Source organism: Sus scrofa, chromosome 2, assembly GCF_054392235.1.
Source record: "Sus scrofa isolate SSC_HxYL_T2T_F1_AM1 chromosome 2, Sscrofa_HxYL_maternal_Yorkshire_Landrace_v2.0, whole genome shotgun sequence".
In the NCBI taxonomy this organism is placed as follows: Eukaryota; Metazoa; Chordata; class Mammalia; order Artiodactyla; family Suidae; genus Sus; species Sus scrofa.
In genome coordinates this window covers 84,750,365-84,762,841 of record NC_139384.1, presented here as the reverse complement: position 1 = coordinate 84,762,841, position 12,477 = coordinate 84,750,365, and the positions used below count along the sequence as shown (strand labels likewise).

At 56.6% G+C, this 12,477-nt stretch overlaps 1 protein-coding gene across 5 annotated transcripts; it reads right to left on the bottom strand.

Annotated features, from left to right (window-relative positions):
* Nucleotides 1-1,360: 1,360 nt before the first annotated feature.
* PLIN5 (perilipin 5) lies at nt 1,361-12,145 on the bottom strand. 5 transcript variants are annotated; one of them, XM_085007696.1, is made up of 8 exons: nt 11,946-12,145; nt 9,877-10,068; nt 9,007-9,202; nt 7,721-7,803; nt 6,883-7,063; nt 4,427-4,626; nt 2,596-2,721; nt 1,361-2,403 (listed from the first exon to the last, which is right to left on the bottom strand). In XM_085007696.1, the coding sequence occupies exons 1-8, from the start codon at nt 12,042-12,044 to the stop codon at nt 1,873-1,875; spliced, it is 1,608 nt and encodes a 535-aa protein (XP_084863822.1). In that variant the 5' UTR covers nt 12,045-12,145; the 3' UTR covers nt 1,361-1,872. The 5 variants fall into 5 exon arrangements, with proteins under 5 accessions (XP_084863822.1, XP_020932442.1, XP_084863833.1 ...); XM_021076783.2 differs by lacking the exon at nt 11,946-12,145 and adding an exon at nt 10,966-11,019; XM_085007707.1 differs by lacking the exon at nt 11,946-12,145 and adding an exon at nt 10,966-11,019 and having other exon boundaries at nt 9,007-9,232; nt 9,877-9,958.
* Between the last annotated feature and the right edge of the window lie 332 nt (nt 12,146-12,477).

The window sequence follows — 12,477 nt, the reverse complement described above, 5'->3', positions numbered from 1 at the left end:
CCACTGCGGTGCTTTTGCCTGAGCCGGTCGGTCCCTCTGCCAAATGCCCTGTGTGCCATTATCCTCATCTTCACCAAGCCTGGCCCTCTGGGAACCCCCAGCCTCGTGGCAGGAAAGAGAAGGCAAGGCTGCCTGTGGTTTGTCTGGGCAGGGAGCCCCAGGGCTTGGAGCCCCAAGAAGGTGGCCTGTGGAGGGTCGGAGCTATCCGGTTGGGGGAGAGTCAGGGAAAGCTTCCTGGAAGAGGTGGCATTAGGGCTGGGCTTGGGGATGGATGAAATATATCTGAGATGGCTGGGAGGGCTGGAGGGAAGGCATTCCAGGCACAGCCTGAGCAAAAGCCCTGAGCTGGGGGACTGGGCAGAGTTCAGTGGGGCTACAGCCGTGTCTGTGTCGGGCCTGAGAAAGAAACTGGGAGTCCTCAAGTGCCAGGGTGAGGGGCATGGATATTGGGTCTGAGGGCAGCAGGGAGCCATGGATGTTGCTGAGCAGGGGAAGGAGGTCAGTCTGGCTGGCAGAAAGTGGGGACTCCCAAAGCCACCCTGGACTAGATCCCAGGGAAGCCAAGGGCCACCCTGACCTCACCACAACAGACTGCGGTTTCCCAACAGCCCGTCAGAACACAGGGGAGTCAGGGGCAGCCAGGAACACGGTCAGAGGACGGGAGAGCCCCCATGAGACTGGCCTGTGGCCCTTGCCCTGCCTCTGTCTCCCCTGTTCTGACCGACTGGTGTACCCAGAGAAGCCACAGCAAGCTCAGCTCCTGCAGGTCCAGGGAAAAGGACGAAGAAGGGGCTGCTCAGAATTTCCGTTGTGGCGCAGTGGAAATGACTCCGACTAGTCACCATGAGGATGTGGGTTCGATCCCTGGCCTCACTCTGTGGGTTAAGAATCCAGCATCGCCATGAGCTGTGGTATAGGTTGCAGTTGTGGTTCAGATCCTGTGTTGCTGTGGCTGTGGTGTAGGCCAGTGGCAGCTACAGCTCAGATTCCACCCCTAGCCTGGGAACCTCCATGTGCTGTGGGTGTGGCCCTAAAAACCAAAAAAGAAAAAAGGAAAAAAAAAGGAGGGTCTGATCCCCGCCCCCCCCCGCTCCTGCTCCTTGCAACTTCCAAGAAATTCATTTATACTAAAGTGTGAATAGCTTCCATTCCAGGAAGGTACCTCTGAATGCTTAACTAGTAAGGGTGGGTGCTGAATGCTACCTGGCTACCTAGTGGAACTCCAGACAGGACGACAAGCTGGTCAGGAAGGCATGACTCCTCTCAAATCACAAAGCCTGGCCTGCACCATGCAGTCCCACATCTCTGAGGCCCCCAGCAACCTGCCATCGAGACCCACCTCAGCCCAAACAGAGGGCACTTGGACAACGCACAGCACTTTTATTCTGGAGATCAAATCCCAAGCGGCGAAGCAAGTGGGTGTGGCAGGTCCAACAGTTGCAGCCGGGCATCTTTGGGGCCCCCTCAGTCCAGGATAGACAAGCTGGGGGAGGAAGGGGGGCTCACTTTTCAGAGCCCCAAAGAGAAGCACATGTTCCTATTTGGGCAAAACCTGTGCTTCTCTGGGGAGTTTTGACCAACTTCTTGGGGGTGGGGCAAGGGGACCACAGGCAGTGAGCCCAGCTGGGGGCTCGCCCGGCCTGAGTTGGGTTCAAGTCCTCATATGTCCAAGGGAAAGACTGGGGATGTTCTGCTATCATGAAACTGATCTAGGATTCTGAATCCGGCCCCCACCCCCCAACTCCTTGCTGGGCAGGGGCCAAGGCCAAGACATCAGCTACTAGAAGCGGTTCAAGGCCACTATGGGGCAGCAGAGTTCTCGAGGTGCGTGACCGCCTCCTGCTGCCTCTGCTGCCCTAGGGTCCTATCGGATCAAAAGTCCAGCTCTGGCATCAGGGTGTGCTTGGGGCGGCTGGGAGGCTCAGGCTCCTCCTTGGGAACGTCCCCCGGGAGGCCTGTCCCATCCCCGTGCTGGGCCTCCCAGGCTCTCTGCTGGGCCGGCCAGTCCAGGTGCGCCCAGCGGGGGTCGGGGCCCCCCACGACCTCATCCACCAGGGCCTCCAGATCAGGAGGGGGCTCCAACCGCTCCACCAGGATGGGTGCGAAGGGCCCGACCAGCCAGGGCAGGGGCATGGCCTGCACCACCAGCTCCAGCAGCTCGTCCACACAGGCGTGGGCCCGGGCCATGCTGCCCCGGCCCTCGGCCAGCACGGCAGCTGGCACATCCCTGAAGCAGCGGGCGTCGGCGAAGGCGGCCTGCAGGGCGTCCACGCTGCGCCGCACCTCAGCCACCTTCTCCTGGGCGCTGGGGGGCAGGCCCCGCACGCTGGTCTCCAGCAAGTCCACCGTGCTCTGCAGCTCTCCCATCAGGTTGCGGGACAGCACCAGGGTCTCCAGCTCTGCCTGAGGGGGAGGAGTGGGGCCTCAGTGTCCCAGATGGACTCCCGCCAGAACCACCGCCCTGCCTCAGTTTCCCCACGGTCCCTCCAAACCGCTGACCTCTGCACCAGGATGGAGGTGGCTAGAGCCTGGCCCCTGGCAACCCTGGGTGCCTCTAGAACACCCTCCCTTCCCCCATCCTCCACGCCATCTTACCTGGCTTCGGCGGCGGCAGCGGCGGCCGTTCTCTGGGGGGTGCTGGCTCCAGTCCTCCCACAGCTGGTGCACCTTCCCTGGCCGGCCTGGGATGATGGGGGTCACTCCGCACTGCATGTGGTTGATCTGTGGGGACCAGGACGGTGGTGATACTCAGAGCTGGAGCATTGGGAAGGGTTGGGGGAGCCAGGGCCCTAGCCTGGATCTGGCCTCAATAAGCATTTAGGGAGCATCTGCTGTATGCAGCCTTCCACTCTTGCTGATCCAGCCTGGCCAATCCACCCATTCTCTCCTCTGCCCCTTGGCCAGACTTTGGGACCTGTGGTTCCCCTGAAGCTCAGACTCAAGGTCAGGCTTTTGCTCATGCTAGTGCCTCTGCCAGGTATACTCTCCTCTTCTCAGCATCCCCCTGCTTGATTCTCTCAAGTTCAAGTCTCATTGTAGGCGTCTCCTCCTCCAAGACTTGCTGGCTTGGCAGATCCCTCCCCTGGGTCCCATAGCACTCAGCATGCTCTCCAGTCATGACCCTGATCCCCCTACTGGACTGTGAGTATTCTGAGGGGGCTGCTGTGCTTTCAGTGCCCAAGACAGGGCAGGATTAGAAGATTAATAGAAATAAACTGTGGTCCATCTATGTAATAGACTACAGTCTGCCCTCTATATCCATGGGTTTTGCATCCATGGATTTGACCAAGATCCACAGGGACAAAACTGTACTATGCCATTTTACAAAAGTGACTTGAGCACCGAGGGACGACTGTATTATTCAGCCTTAAAAAGGAGGGAAATTCTGGAGTTCCCATTGTGGCGCAGTGGTTAACAAATCCAACTAGGAACCATGAGGTTGCGGGTTCGATCCCTGGCCTTGCTCAGTAGATTAAGGATCCGGCGTTGCCATGAGCTGTGGTGTGGGTCGCAGACGCGGCTCAGATCCTGCATTGCTGTGGCTGTGGTGTAGGCCGGTGGCTACAGCTCCAATTACACCCCTAGCCTGGAAACCTCCATGTGCCACGGGAGTGGTGCTAGAAAAGGCAAAAAAAGACAAAAAGAAAAAAAGAAATTCTGACGAATGCTACAACATGGATGAACCTTGAGGACAATGCGCTCAGTGAAATTAGCCAACTCTGGTGCTCACAGGTGCCCTCTGGTGGCTTCTTCAGGAAGGACAGACTGTGGGTACAGGATGGGAAGCAACCAAGTGAGCAATTGTGGGAGCAGGATCCAGGAGGAGGAAGAGGAGGGAGGCAATGTTGGTGGGTTGAGGGTAGACTTTGAAGGCAGAGCCAGAAGTACTGGCCAATGTGTCAGATGTGGGAGAGGAGGAGGAGGAGAAGGGGTTGAAGATGGCTTCCAGGTTTTAGCCTGATCCTTGGAAGGACAGAGGTGCATCAGTGGAGAGGGGGAGAGGGTTGGGGCCTCTGAACTTATAGAGACCAGCAAACATGAGCTATTATGTTCCTCTGGAGCAGGGAGGGGTGTACAATGGGGGAAGAAGCTGAGTTATGAGCTAAAACCAAAAGGCTGGGAAAGATGGGGATTGGTGATGAGAGAGCCTGGGAAGAGGTACCTATACTCTCTTCTCATCTACCTTAACTGCCTATAAAATCCCAGCTCCTCATTCTCCTCCTCTGCAAAACCCCTTCCTGCCTTCCCAGGCTGAGCCTGGACCCCTACTAAGTGCCCTCCAGCACCCAGCTCCTTCCTCTGCCCCAGCCCTGCCTCCTGCTTCAGACTGGCACAGGACCAGGTACTTCCCTGGCACTCAATCCACACTTGCTGGCCTGCATCATGGGACGGGGGTGGGGTGGGTGTAGGCATGGAGGGCTCTCACCAGCTCTAGCGTCTCCTGCAGCTGGGCCAGCGTGTCCTGGGCATGATGCTTCCTCTGCCTCAGTTTCCCCAGAGAGTGCTCATATGCCAGGTGGCGGAGCCGTGCTGACAGGGAACCCAGGCGCACAAAGTAGCCCTGTTGTCTCCTCTGCTCTTCCAAGGAGCCCACTTCCGGGCCCTCAGCCTCCGCTGCCAGTGCCGCTGGGGGGTGGGATGGGGGTGGGAAGTTAGCATGGCCACACCCTTCGCTTCTGGGTGAACAAGACTATGGGCTCCCGAATTTAGGGTTTCCATTTACAATATAAATTCATTCAACCTTTTCCAAACCTTATGATATAGGCACTATTATTATTATTTTTTTTTTTTTGTCTTTTGTCTTTTTGTCTTTTGTTGTTGTTGTTGTTGTTGTTGCCATTTCCTGGGCCGCTCCCGCGGCATATGGAGGTTCCCAGGCTAGGGGTTGAATCGGAGCTGTAGCCACCGGCCTACGCCAGAGCCACAGCAACGCAGGATCCGAGCCGCGTCTGCAACCTACACCACAGCTCACGGCAACACCGGATCGTTAACCCACTGAGCAAGGGCAGGGACCGAACCCACAACCTCATGGTTCCTAGTCGGATTCGTTAACCACTGCGCCACGACGGGAACTCCAGGCACTATTATTAGTACCATTTTACAGATGAAGAAAGCCACGGGAAAGAGAGGTGAAGTCCCAGAGTTCCCGTTGTGGCTCAGTGGTTAACAGACCCAACTAGTATCTGTGAGGACACGGGTTCAATCCCCAGCCATGCTCAGTGGGTTAAGAATCCGGCATTGCTGGGAGCTGTGGTGTAGGTTGCAGATGTAGCTCAGATCCTGTGTTGCTGTGGCTCTGGTGTAGGCCGGTGGCTATAGCTCCGATTAGACCCCTAGCCTGGGAACCACCATATGCTGGGGTGCGGCCCTAAAAAGACAAAAGGAAAAAAATAAAAGAGAGGTGAAGTCCCATAGCGGTCAAGAGGCAGACCCAGAATTTGAACCCAGGCGATCTCCCCCACACCCGCCTTTTTCAGTTGCACCTGCAGCCTTGGAAGTTTCCCTGCCGGGAATTGAATCTGAGCTATATCTGTGGCCTCCACTCCAGCTGCAGCAACGCTAAATCCTTAACTGACTGTGCAGGGCCGGGGATTGAACCTTCAATGCCACAGCGACAAGCCAGTTCATTAACCTACTGTGCCACAGCAGGAACTCTGAACCCAGGCCCTCTTAACTACTCTACTGACTGCCTCAGTTCAAATCCCGGGTCTCTCTATGTCCATTTTCCTTATCTGCAAAGGGAGCTCATAGGAGTGAAAGCTTGACACTCAGAGTGTGAATGCTTGGCACACAGTAGGTGCTTCAAAAATGCCTCAAGCCTTTCTATCAAGGAGGGGGAATGTCCCCCTGTTGTTCTAGTCCCATGAAGCAGGGTTGAGATGTCAGATTGTCTCCAGGGCCAGCTGAGAAGATGGGGAACACTGGAGAACAGAGGGGTTTAAGGGAACCCTGTGAAGGGGAGGATGCTATTCAACCCAAGTACTTGTTTTTTCCAGGCAAGTTAGAAGTCAGCATTTGTAGAATAAAATCTGATTTTTACATGCATGTGCTGAATTCAGCCTTTTCTTTTTTTTTTTTTTTTTTTTCTTTTGTCTTTTTAGGACCACACTCACAGCATATGGAGGTTCCCAGGCTAGGGGTCCAATCGGAGCTACAGCTGCCGGCCTCCACCACAGCCACAGCCATGTCAGATCTGAGCTGCATCTGTGACCTACACCACAGCTCACAGCAATGCCGGATCCTTAACCCACTGAGCGAGGCCAGGATTGAACCTGCCACCTCATGGTTCCTAGTCAGATTCGTTTCCACTGCACCATGACAGGAACTCCAAATTCAGCCATTTTAAAGACATTCCACGGGGAGTTCCCATTGTGGCTCAGGTGGTCAAGAATCCAACTAGTATCCATGAGGATGTGGGTTAGATCCCTGGCCTTGCTCAGTGGGTTAAGGATCTGGCGTTGCCGTGAGCTGTGGCATAGATTGCAGATGCGGCTCAGATCCCAAGTTGCTGTGGCTGGGGTGGAGGCCAGCAGCTGTACCTCCCATTCGACCCCTAGCCTGGGAACTTTCATATGCTACAGGTTAAAAAAAAAAAAAAAAAAAAAAGACATGCACAGGTAGGCCAAATACTACAATATAGAGGGCCACCAGCTTGAGTCCTTAAGTCTACAAGGCCTATGCACTCTTGGGGGTCTGGGCAGTCAGATTTCTAGTAGGATGCAGGTCGGGGGTGGTGGAAGTGGAGGACAGGCCTAGGCTGGAGTTCTGTGTTTCCTGCTGATCTGCTGTGTGGCCTTGGGTGAGTCCCGGACTTCTCTGATCTGTAACCTCCAGGAACGGAGACTGGGCAGGAGGGGCCTGAGGGGTGGGCGCCGGCCTTACCGAGCTCCTCCTCAGTCATGGGCAGGAAGTGGTCCACCAGCTCCTCTGACTTGCCCAGCACGACGTCCACCGCATGGCTCATGGATCGTTTGAGCTCCACACTCCAGCGGCGGCCCTGCCGGGCCAGGCCCACCATGCCTGTCATGCCACTGGCCACGGCGTCCTTGGCCGAGGTCACCACCTGGTAGGAGAGGACCAGGGGCCATCGGTCTCTGGCTCCCTTCCCCTGCCCCTAGCTCCCTGGGGCTGCGAGGCAAGGGTTCTGGCCCCTGCCTGGACCTGGATGCAATTTGCCCTTTATAAAAGGGAGGAAAAGCCAATCTCTTCCTCATAGGGTTGTTTTCTTGGTTTTGGGTTTTTTTTGTCTTTTTTTTAGGGCTGCACTCGCAGCATATGGAGGTTCCCAGGCTAGGAGTTGAATCGGCATTGTAGCTGCCAGCCTACACCACAGCCACATCCATGCCAGATTCAAGCTGTGTCTGCAACCTACACCACAGCTCATGGCAAGGCCGGATCCTTAACCCACTGAGCGAGGCCAGGGATTGAACCCACATCCTCATGGATACCAGTTGGGTTCATTAACCACTGAGCCACGAGGGGGATTCCCTTTGTAGGGTTGTTAAAACAATTCCTGGCACCAGCTAGCACATATTAAGTGCTCAGTAAACATGGGTGGCCATTATTTTCATCTGGCTGGTGTTTTCTGAGTTGCCCAAAGCCTGACTCCGCCCGGGAGTCCAGCTGGCCCTGGCGATCAGGCCGGGTCTGGGGGGAGGCTGCATTCCTCACCCCCACCTCCACCCCCTACAGATGCCCATGGGCTGGTGGTGCCAGGTACCGTCTCTGAAGGCTGCTGAAGAAAGGGCAGCTTCTCCTCCAGCTTGTCCAGGCCCCTGCAGACGAGATCATTCACGGTGGCCACTGGAGACAGAGAGACAGGGAGTGAGAACCAGGCAGATGGGAAGGGAGCTACAGACACAGAGAGGGACATAGAGAGAAGGGATGCTGGAGGGAGAGATGGAGAAAAACGGCGAGACACACACAGAAGGAAAGGGAGAAAAAGGGAGCTGGGGAGTTCCTGTCGTGGCACAGTGGTTAACGAATCCGACTAGGAACCATGACGTTGCGGGTTCAATCCCTGGCCTTGCTCAGTGGGTTAAGGATCCGGCATGGCCGTGAGCTGTGGTGTAGGTTGCAGACGCGGCTCGGATCCAGCATTGCTGTGGCTGTGGCGTAGGCCGGTGGCTACAGCTCCGATTAGACCCCCTAGCCTGGGAACTACCATATGTCTCAAGAGTGGCCCAAGAAATGGCAAAAAGACAAAAAAGGGGGGGGGGGAGCTGGGAGGCCTGGACCACAGGGGGTACCTGGCTGGCCCCCTGCAAGGGGCCAGGGTCCTGAGGGTGTGGGTGGGCCACCAGGCTAGACCCCGCCTCTCTGCCCTTCCTGCCTCTGCCCTGGCACTGGATGCTGCCAGCACCAAGGTGACTCCTCATCCATGCCCAGCTCAGAAGCCCTGGTGAGCAGGCTCAAGGTCACACAAGCCAGCTGAGGAGGCGGCGGGTGAGGCCCTGGGTTGGGACTCTCAGGTGATGCCCTTCCTCAGTCAGATGTGAGGCCACGGGTGTCTCTGTCCCCCGCCCCTGCCTCGTCAACTCTCTCTCCACTAATAGGCTGGACCCCTGAGCTTGTCACAGACTCAGGAAAGGTGGAGGCAGGGACAGAGGGGCAGACAGGGGAGGGAGGTTGGACAGGCAGGCAAAGGGAGCCAAGGCACATTAGGCCGGCCAAAGGAAGGAGAGGGAGACAAAATGGGGACAGAAGGGCGAGGGGGGGGGCACAAGTCAATTGCTAAGGGCAGATGTCCAGGTGATCAAACTAGAAAAACATAGTAAGCAGAGATAGAGGGCAGGAGAGATGCAGGTAGAATGGCAGGGGCGGAAGGACTGAGTGAGGATGACATAGGTAGATGGGGGACAGACTAGAAGCACACAGGACAGGTATGACTGAGGAGCGACATAGACTCAGGGGATCCCCTGCAGCACAGGTCACACAGATAGAGAGCTAGAAGGTGGGGCAGTGGGACAAACCACAGCACTGAGGACACAGGCCAGGGGGACTCACACTGGGGCTGCAGGTGGCTGAGCAGTGGCTGAGCGTGGTCCAGGGCGCGGGTGGTCAGGCCGCACACGCAGTGCTCAGCCAGGCGGCAGGCAGAGCCCAGTAGCGGGTGCCGGTCCTTGGCGGCGCTATAAGCATCGGAGACCGCGGTGCATGTGGTCCTGACCAGGGGCAGGGCTGCCACGCGCTGCACTGCGTTCTGCAGGAAGGGGTGGCATCAGAGGGGCCCCTGGTGGAGGTGGGGGGCTCAGCTAAATGCTAGAGAGCCCACTTGAGGGGTGGGCGAGAGGGTTGGGACACAGTTTTTTGAGCGCATCTGCGTACAGGCAACGCGTCCCACTGGGGGACGCGTAGGGGGTCTGGTCATTAAGTCCTGGTTTGATCGCTTCCGAGCTGCGTTAACTTGGGCAAGTGAGTGAAATGCTCTGGGCCTCGGTCTCCCCATCTGTAAAATGGTTTTCTAGGGCTGTGCTGGGCATCCAGGAGCCATTGTATGTGAAGTGCTTGGAAGAGTGAATGATGCAGAGTCTAGGCTGTGACTACTGTTGTCGTTGTTGTTAGGGGTGTCAGGATGGTGGACACAGAAACAGAGAGATTCAGACAGAGACCCAGAGATGGGAGAGAGAGAGAGTTGGACAGAGGCCAGCTAAGCTGGCTGGGAGTGTCTGGAGAGACACTCTCCTCTCTGGACCTCACTTTGCCCCTTTGGGAAATGGGTACAATGTGCCCTCCCCTGACTATGGTCCAAAATGTACTCAGAGTAAGGTGCTTGCAGCAAGGAAGGGGTGGGGACCCTAGTCTGAAACTGTCCCAAGAGGGACTGTCCCCCCACCCCTCCCCAAGCCCTGCTCCATGGGAGGCGCAGCCCCTCACCTGCTGGTCCTGCTCCCACAAGCTGGGTCTGGGGGCCTGAGCCCCCTCTTCTTCTGACATGCCTGCTGCAAACAGGGCCACCCTGTGGGTAGGACAGAGTGACGGGCCCCTACATGCCAGACCTCCCGGCTCCCACCCAGGCCCTGGCTTCTGTCCAGCTGGGCTTGATGACTTGGGCCTCAGTTTCCTCACCTGCAAAATGAGGTAATGGTAATACTGACCTCAGACATCATGGGCAGGGACAATGCATGCACAGGGCTCTGCACACAGTAGGTGCATACTAGAGAACCTCAGGGAGTTCCTGCAGCGGTACAAATGGATTGGTGGCATCTTGGGAGCTCTGGGATGCAGGTTTGGTTCCCGGCCCAGCACAGTGGGTTGAGGATTCGGCGTTGCTGCAGCTGTGGCTTAGGTCGAAACTGCAGCTCGGATCTGATCCCTGGCCTGGGAACTCCATATGCCAAGGGGCAGCCAAAAAAGAAAAAAAAAAAAAAGAGGGAAAAAAAAGAAAGAAAAAAAAAGAACTTCTGGCAAGGTGTGGATACTACGGTGATTTAACACATGGGCTCTGGGAAGAGAGACACCTGAATTCAAATTCTACCATCAGGTGCTGTGTGACCTTGGGCAAATGCCTTCACCTGTGTGGGCTGTAACCACCTCTGCTGAGTGAGGGAGACCCCTGTTGCCCGCGGCCTGGGACAAACCATGTGAGCAGCCCCCTGCAGGGATGCAGGTGGTAGCTGCCGAATCTCAGTACACCCGAAGGCCAGTTTGACAGACAAGGAAACTGAGGCACACAGGAGGTCCATGCTGAGCCCAAGGTCACTAGCTAAGTAGACCCAGAGCGGGCGTTCAACCTCAGACTCCCTGCCTGCCATTCTTCCTCTGTCCCCACCCAGGGCCCTCAGAACCCTAGCCCTTGCCCAACTAGGTCCTGAACTTTTGCCAACTGGGCCAAGGGTCTCAACCACCTGCTCCAGCCTGTCACAACCCTTCTCCCCTCAGGCCGCTGGACTCTCGCCCGTCCACCCACCCACCAGGCCCCCGGGCCTGCTGGGCGCTCCTGGACGCGGCTCGCAGGGCACTCACCTGGGCGCGTTCAACCACAACCTGGCCGCAGACCCCAACTCCAGCTCCAGTCCCGGCCCCCAGTCCGCCCCGCCCACCTTATAGTGGCTTGGGGGCGGGACGGGCGGGGACCAACCAATGGGGAGAGGCATGTAGGGGGCGTGTCCCAGGGCGGGGCTCCAGCCCTCCAGGCCCTCCCAGGGGGCTCCCAGAGCGCTTCGTGGTTGCCATAGCAACCAGGGGACATTGGATACCGAAGGATTGAGCTACTTTGTTGGCCAAGGTTGGCCACAAGTCACCCTCACCGCTGTTGCCGCAGAGACAGTGGAGGGCGATCACAGCTCCCACCGCCTCTCCCAGTAACCTTGGGCAAACCTCAAGGTTTTTTTGGGTTTTTTTAATTTAAACTTTTTCATTTTATGGCCTCACCCGTGGCATGTGGAAGTTCCCGGGGCCAGGGATTGCATCCGAGCCACAGCTGCGGCCTACACCACAGCTGTGCCGAACCTGGATCCTGTGACCCACTGAGAAGGGGCGGGGATCGAACCCGTGCCTCTACAGCGACCGAAGCAGCTCTCGTCGGATTCTTAACCCACTGCACCACCGCTGGAATTCCTTTCTTTTTATTTGTTTATTTTTATTTTTCGCTTTTTAGGGCCGCACTAATGGCATATGGAGGTTCCCAGGCTAGGTGTTGAATCAAAGTTACAGCTTGCTCACCTAAATCCAGCCTCAGCAACGCTGGATCCGAGCCTAGACTGCGAACTACACCACAGCTAATGGCAACGCCGGACCCCCACTGAGCGAGGCCGGGGATCGAACCCCAAACCTCATGGTTACTAGTTGGATTTGTTTCCACTGCACCACAATGGGAACTTCCTCTCTTTTTATTTTTTAAAAAATCTGCCACTTAACTAAGCCAGGAGATAGGCCAGCCCATCCCCTCGGAACCCCGTTTTATAGATGAGCAAAGTGAGGCTCAGAATACTTAAACCACTTGCCTTGGATCGCCTGACGATTGAGGGATCTGACTCAAATCCAGATCTGCCAGACTCCAGAAACCTGGCTTCCATCACCACACCTGGAATGACCATGAGCATGGGCAAATCCAGGGAGCTGCAAAACCCAGCATGCCCCCAACATCCCAGGGTTCCCCCAATCTGACCTTGACCCCAACCATGCCCAACATTGTGTTGGCAGGTGGCCCTGGGTTTCTGGACCTAGGAAAACACAGCCCCCCTGGGCCTCTGCCTAATAGTTCAGCCCCATCCAGCCTGTCCAAGCTTGCCCTGGGAGGGTGCCCCCTTGGTTATCATGGGCCAGCGTGAAAAATGGTTTGGAGCCCTGAAGCAATCTGGTTTAATTTAAACCTTCCCCAGGACACAGGCCCTGGCAGGAATCCACTAGTAAAATGACACCCTGGGCAATGGTCAGGGTTTTATTTGTAGTTAAGTCCCAGGATGGGGGAGGGGGGGGAGCAGTCAAGGCCATCAGATCCCAATTGCTCTCCCTTTGGGGTTTCATGACATGCGT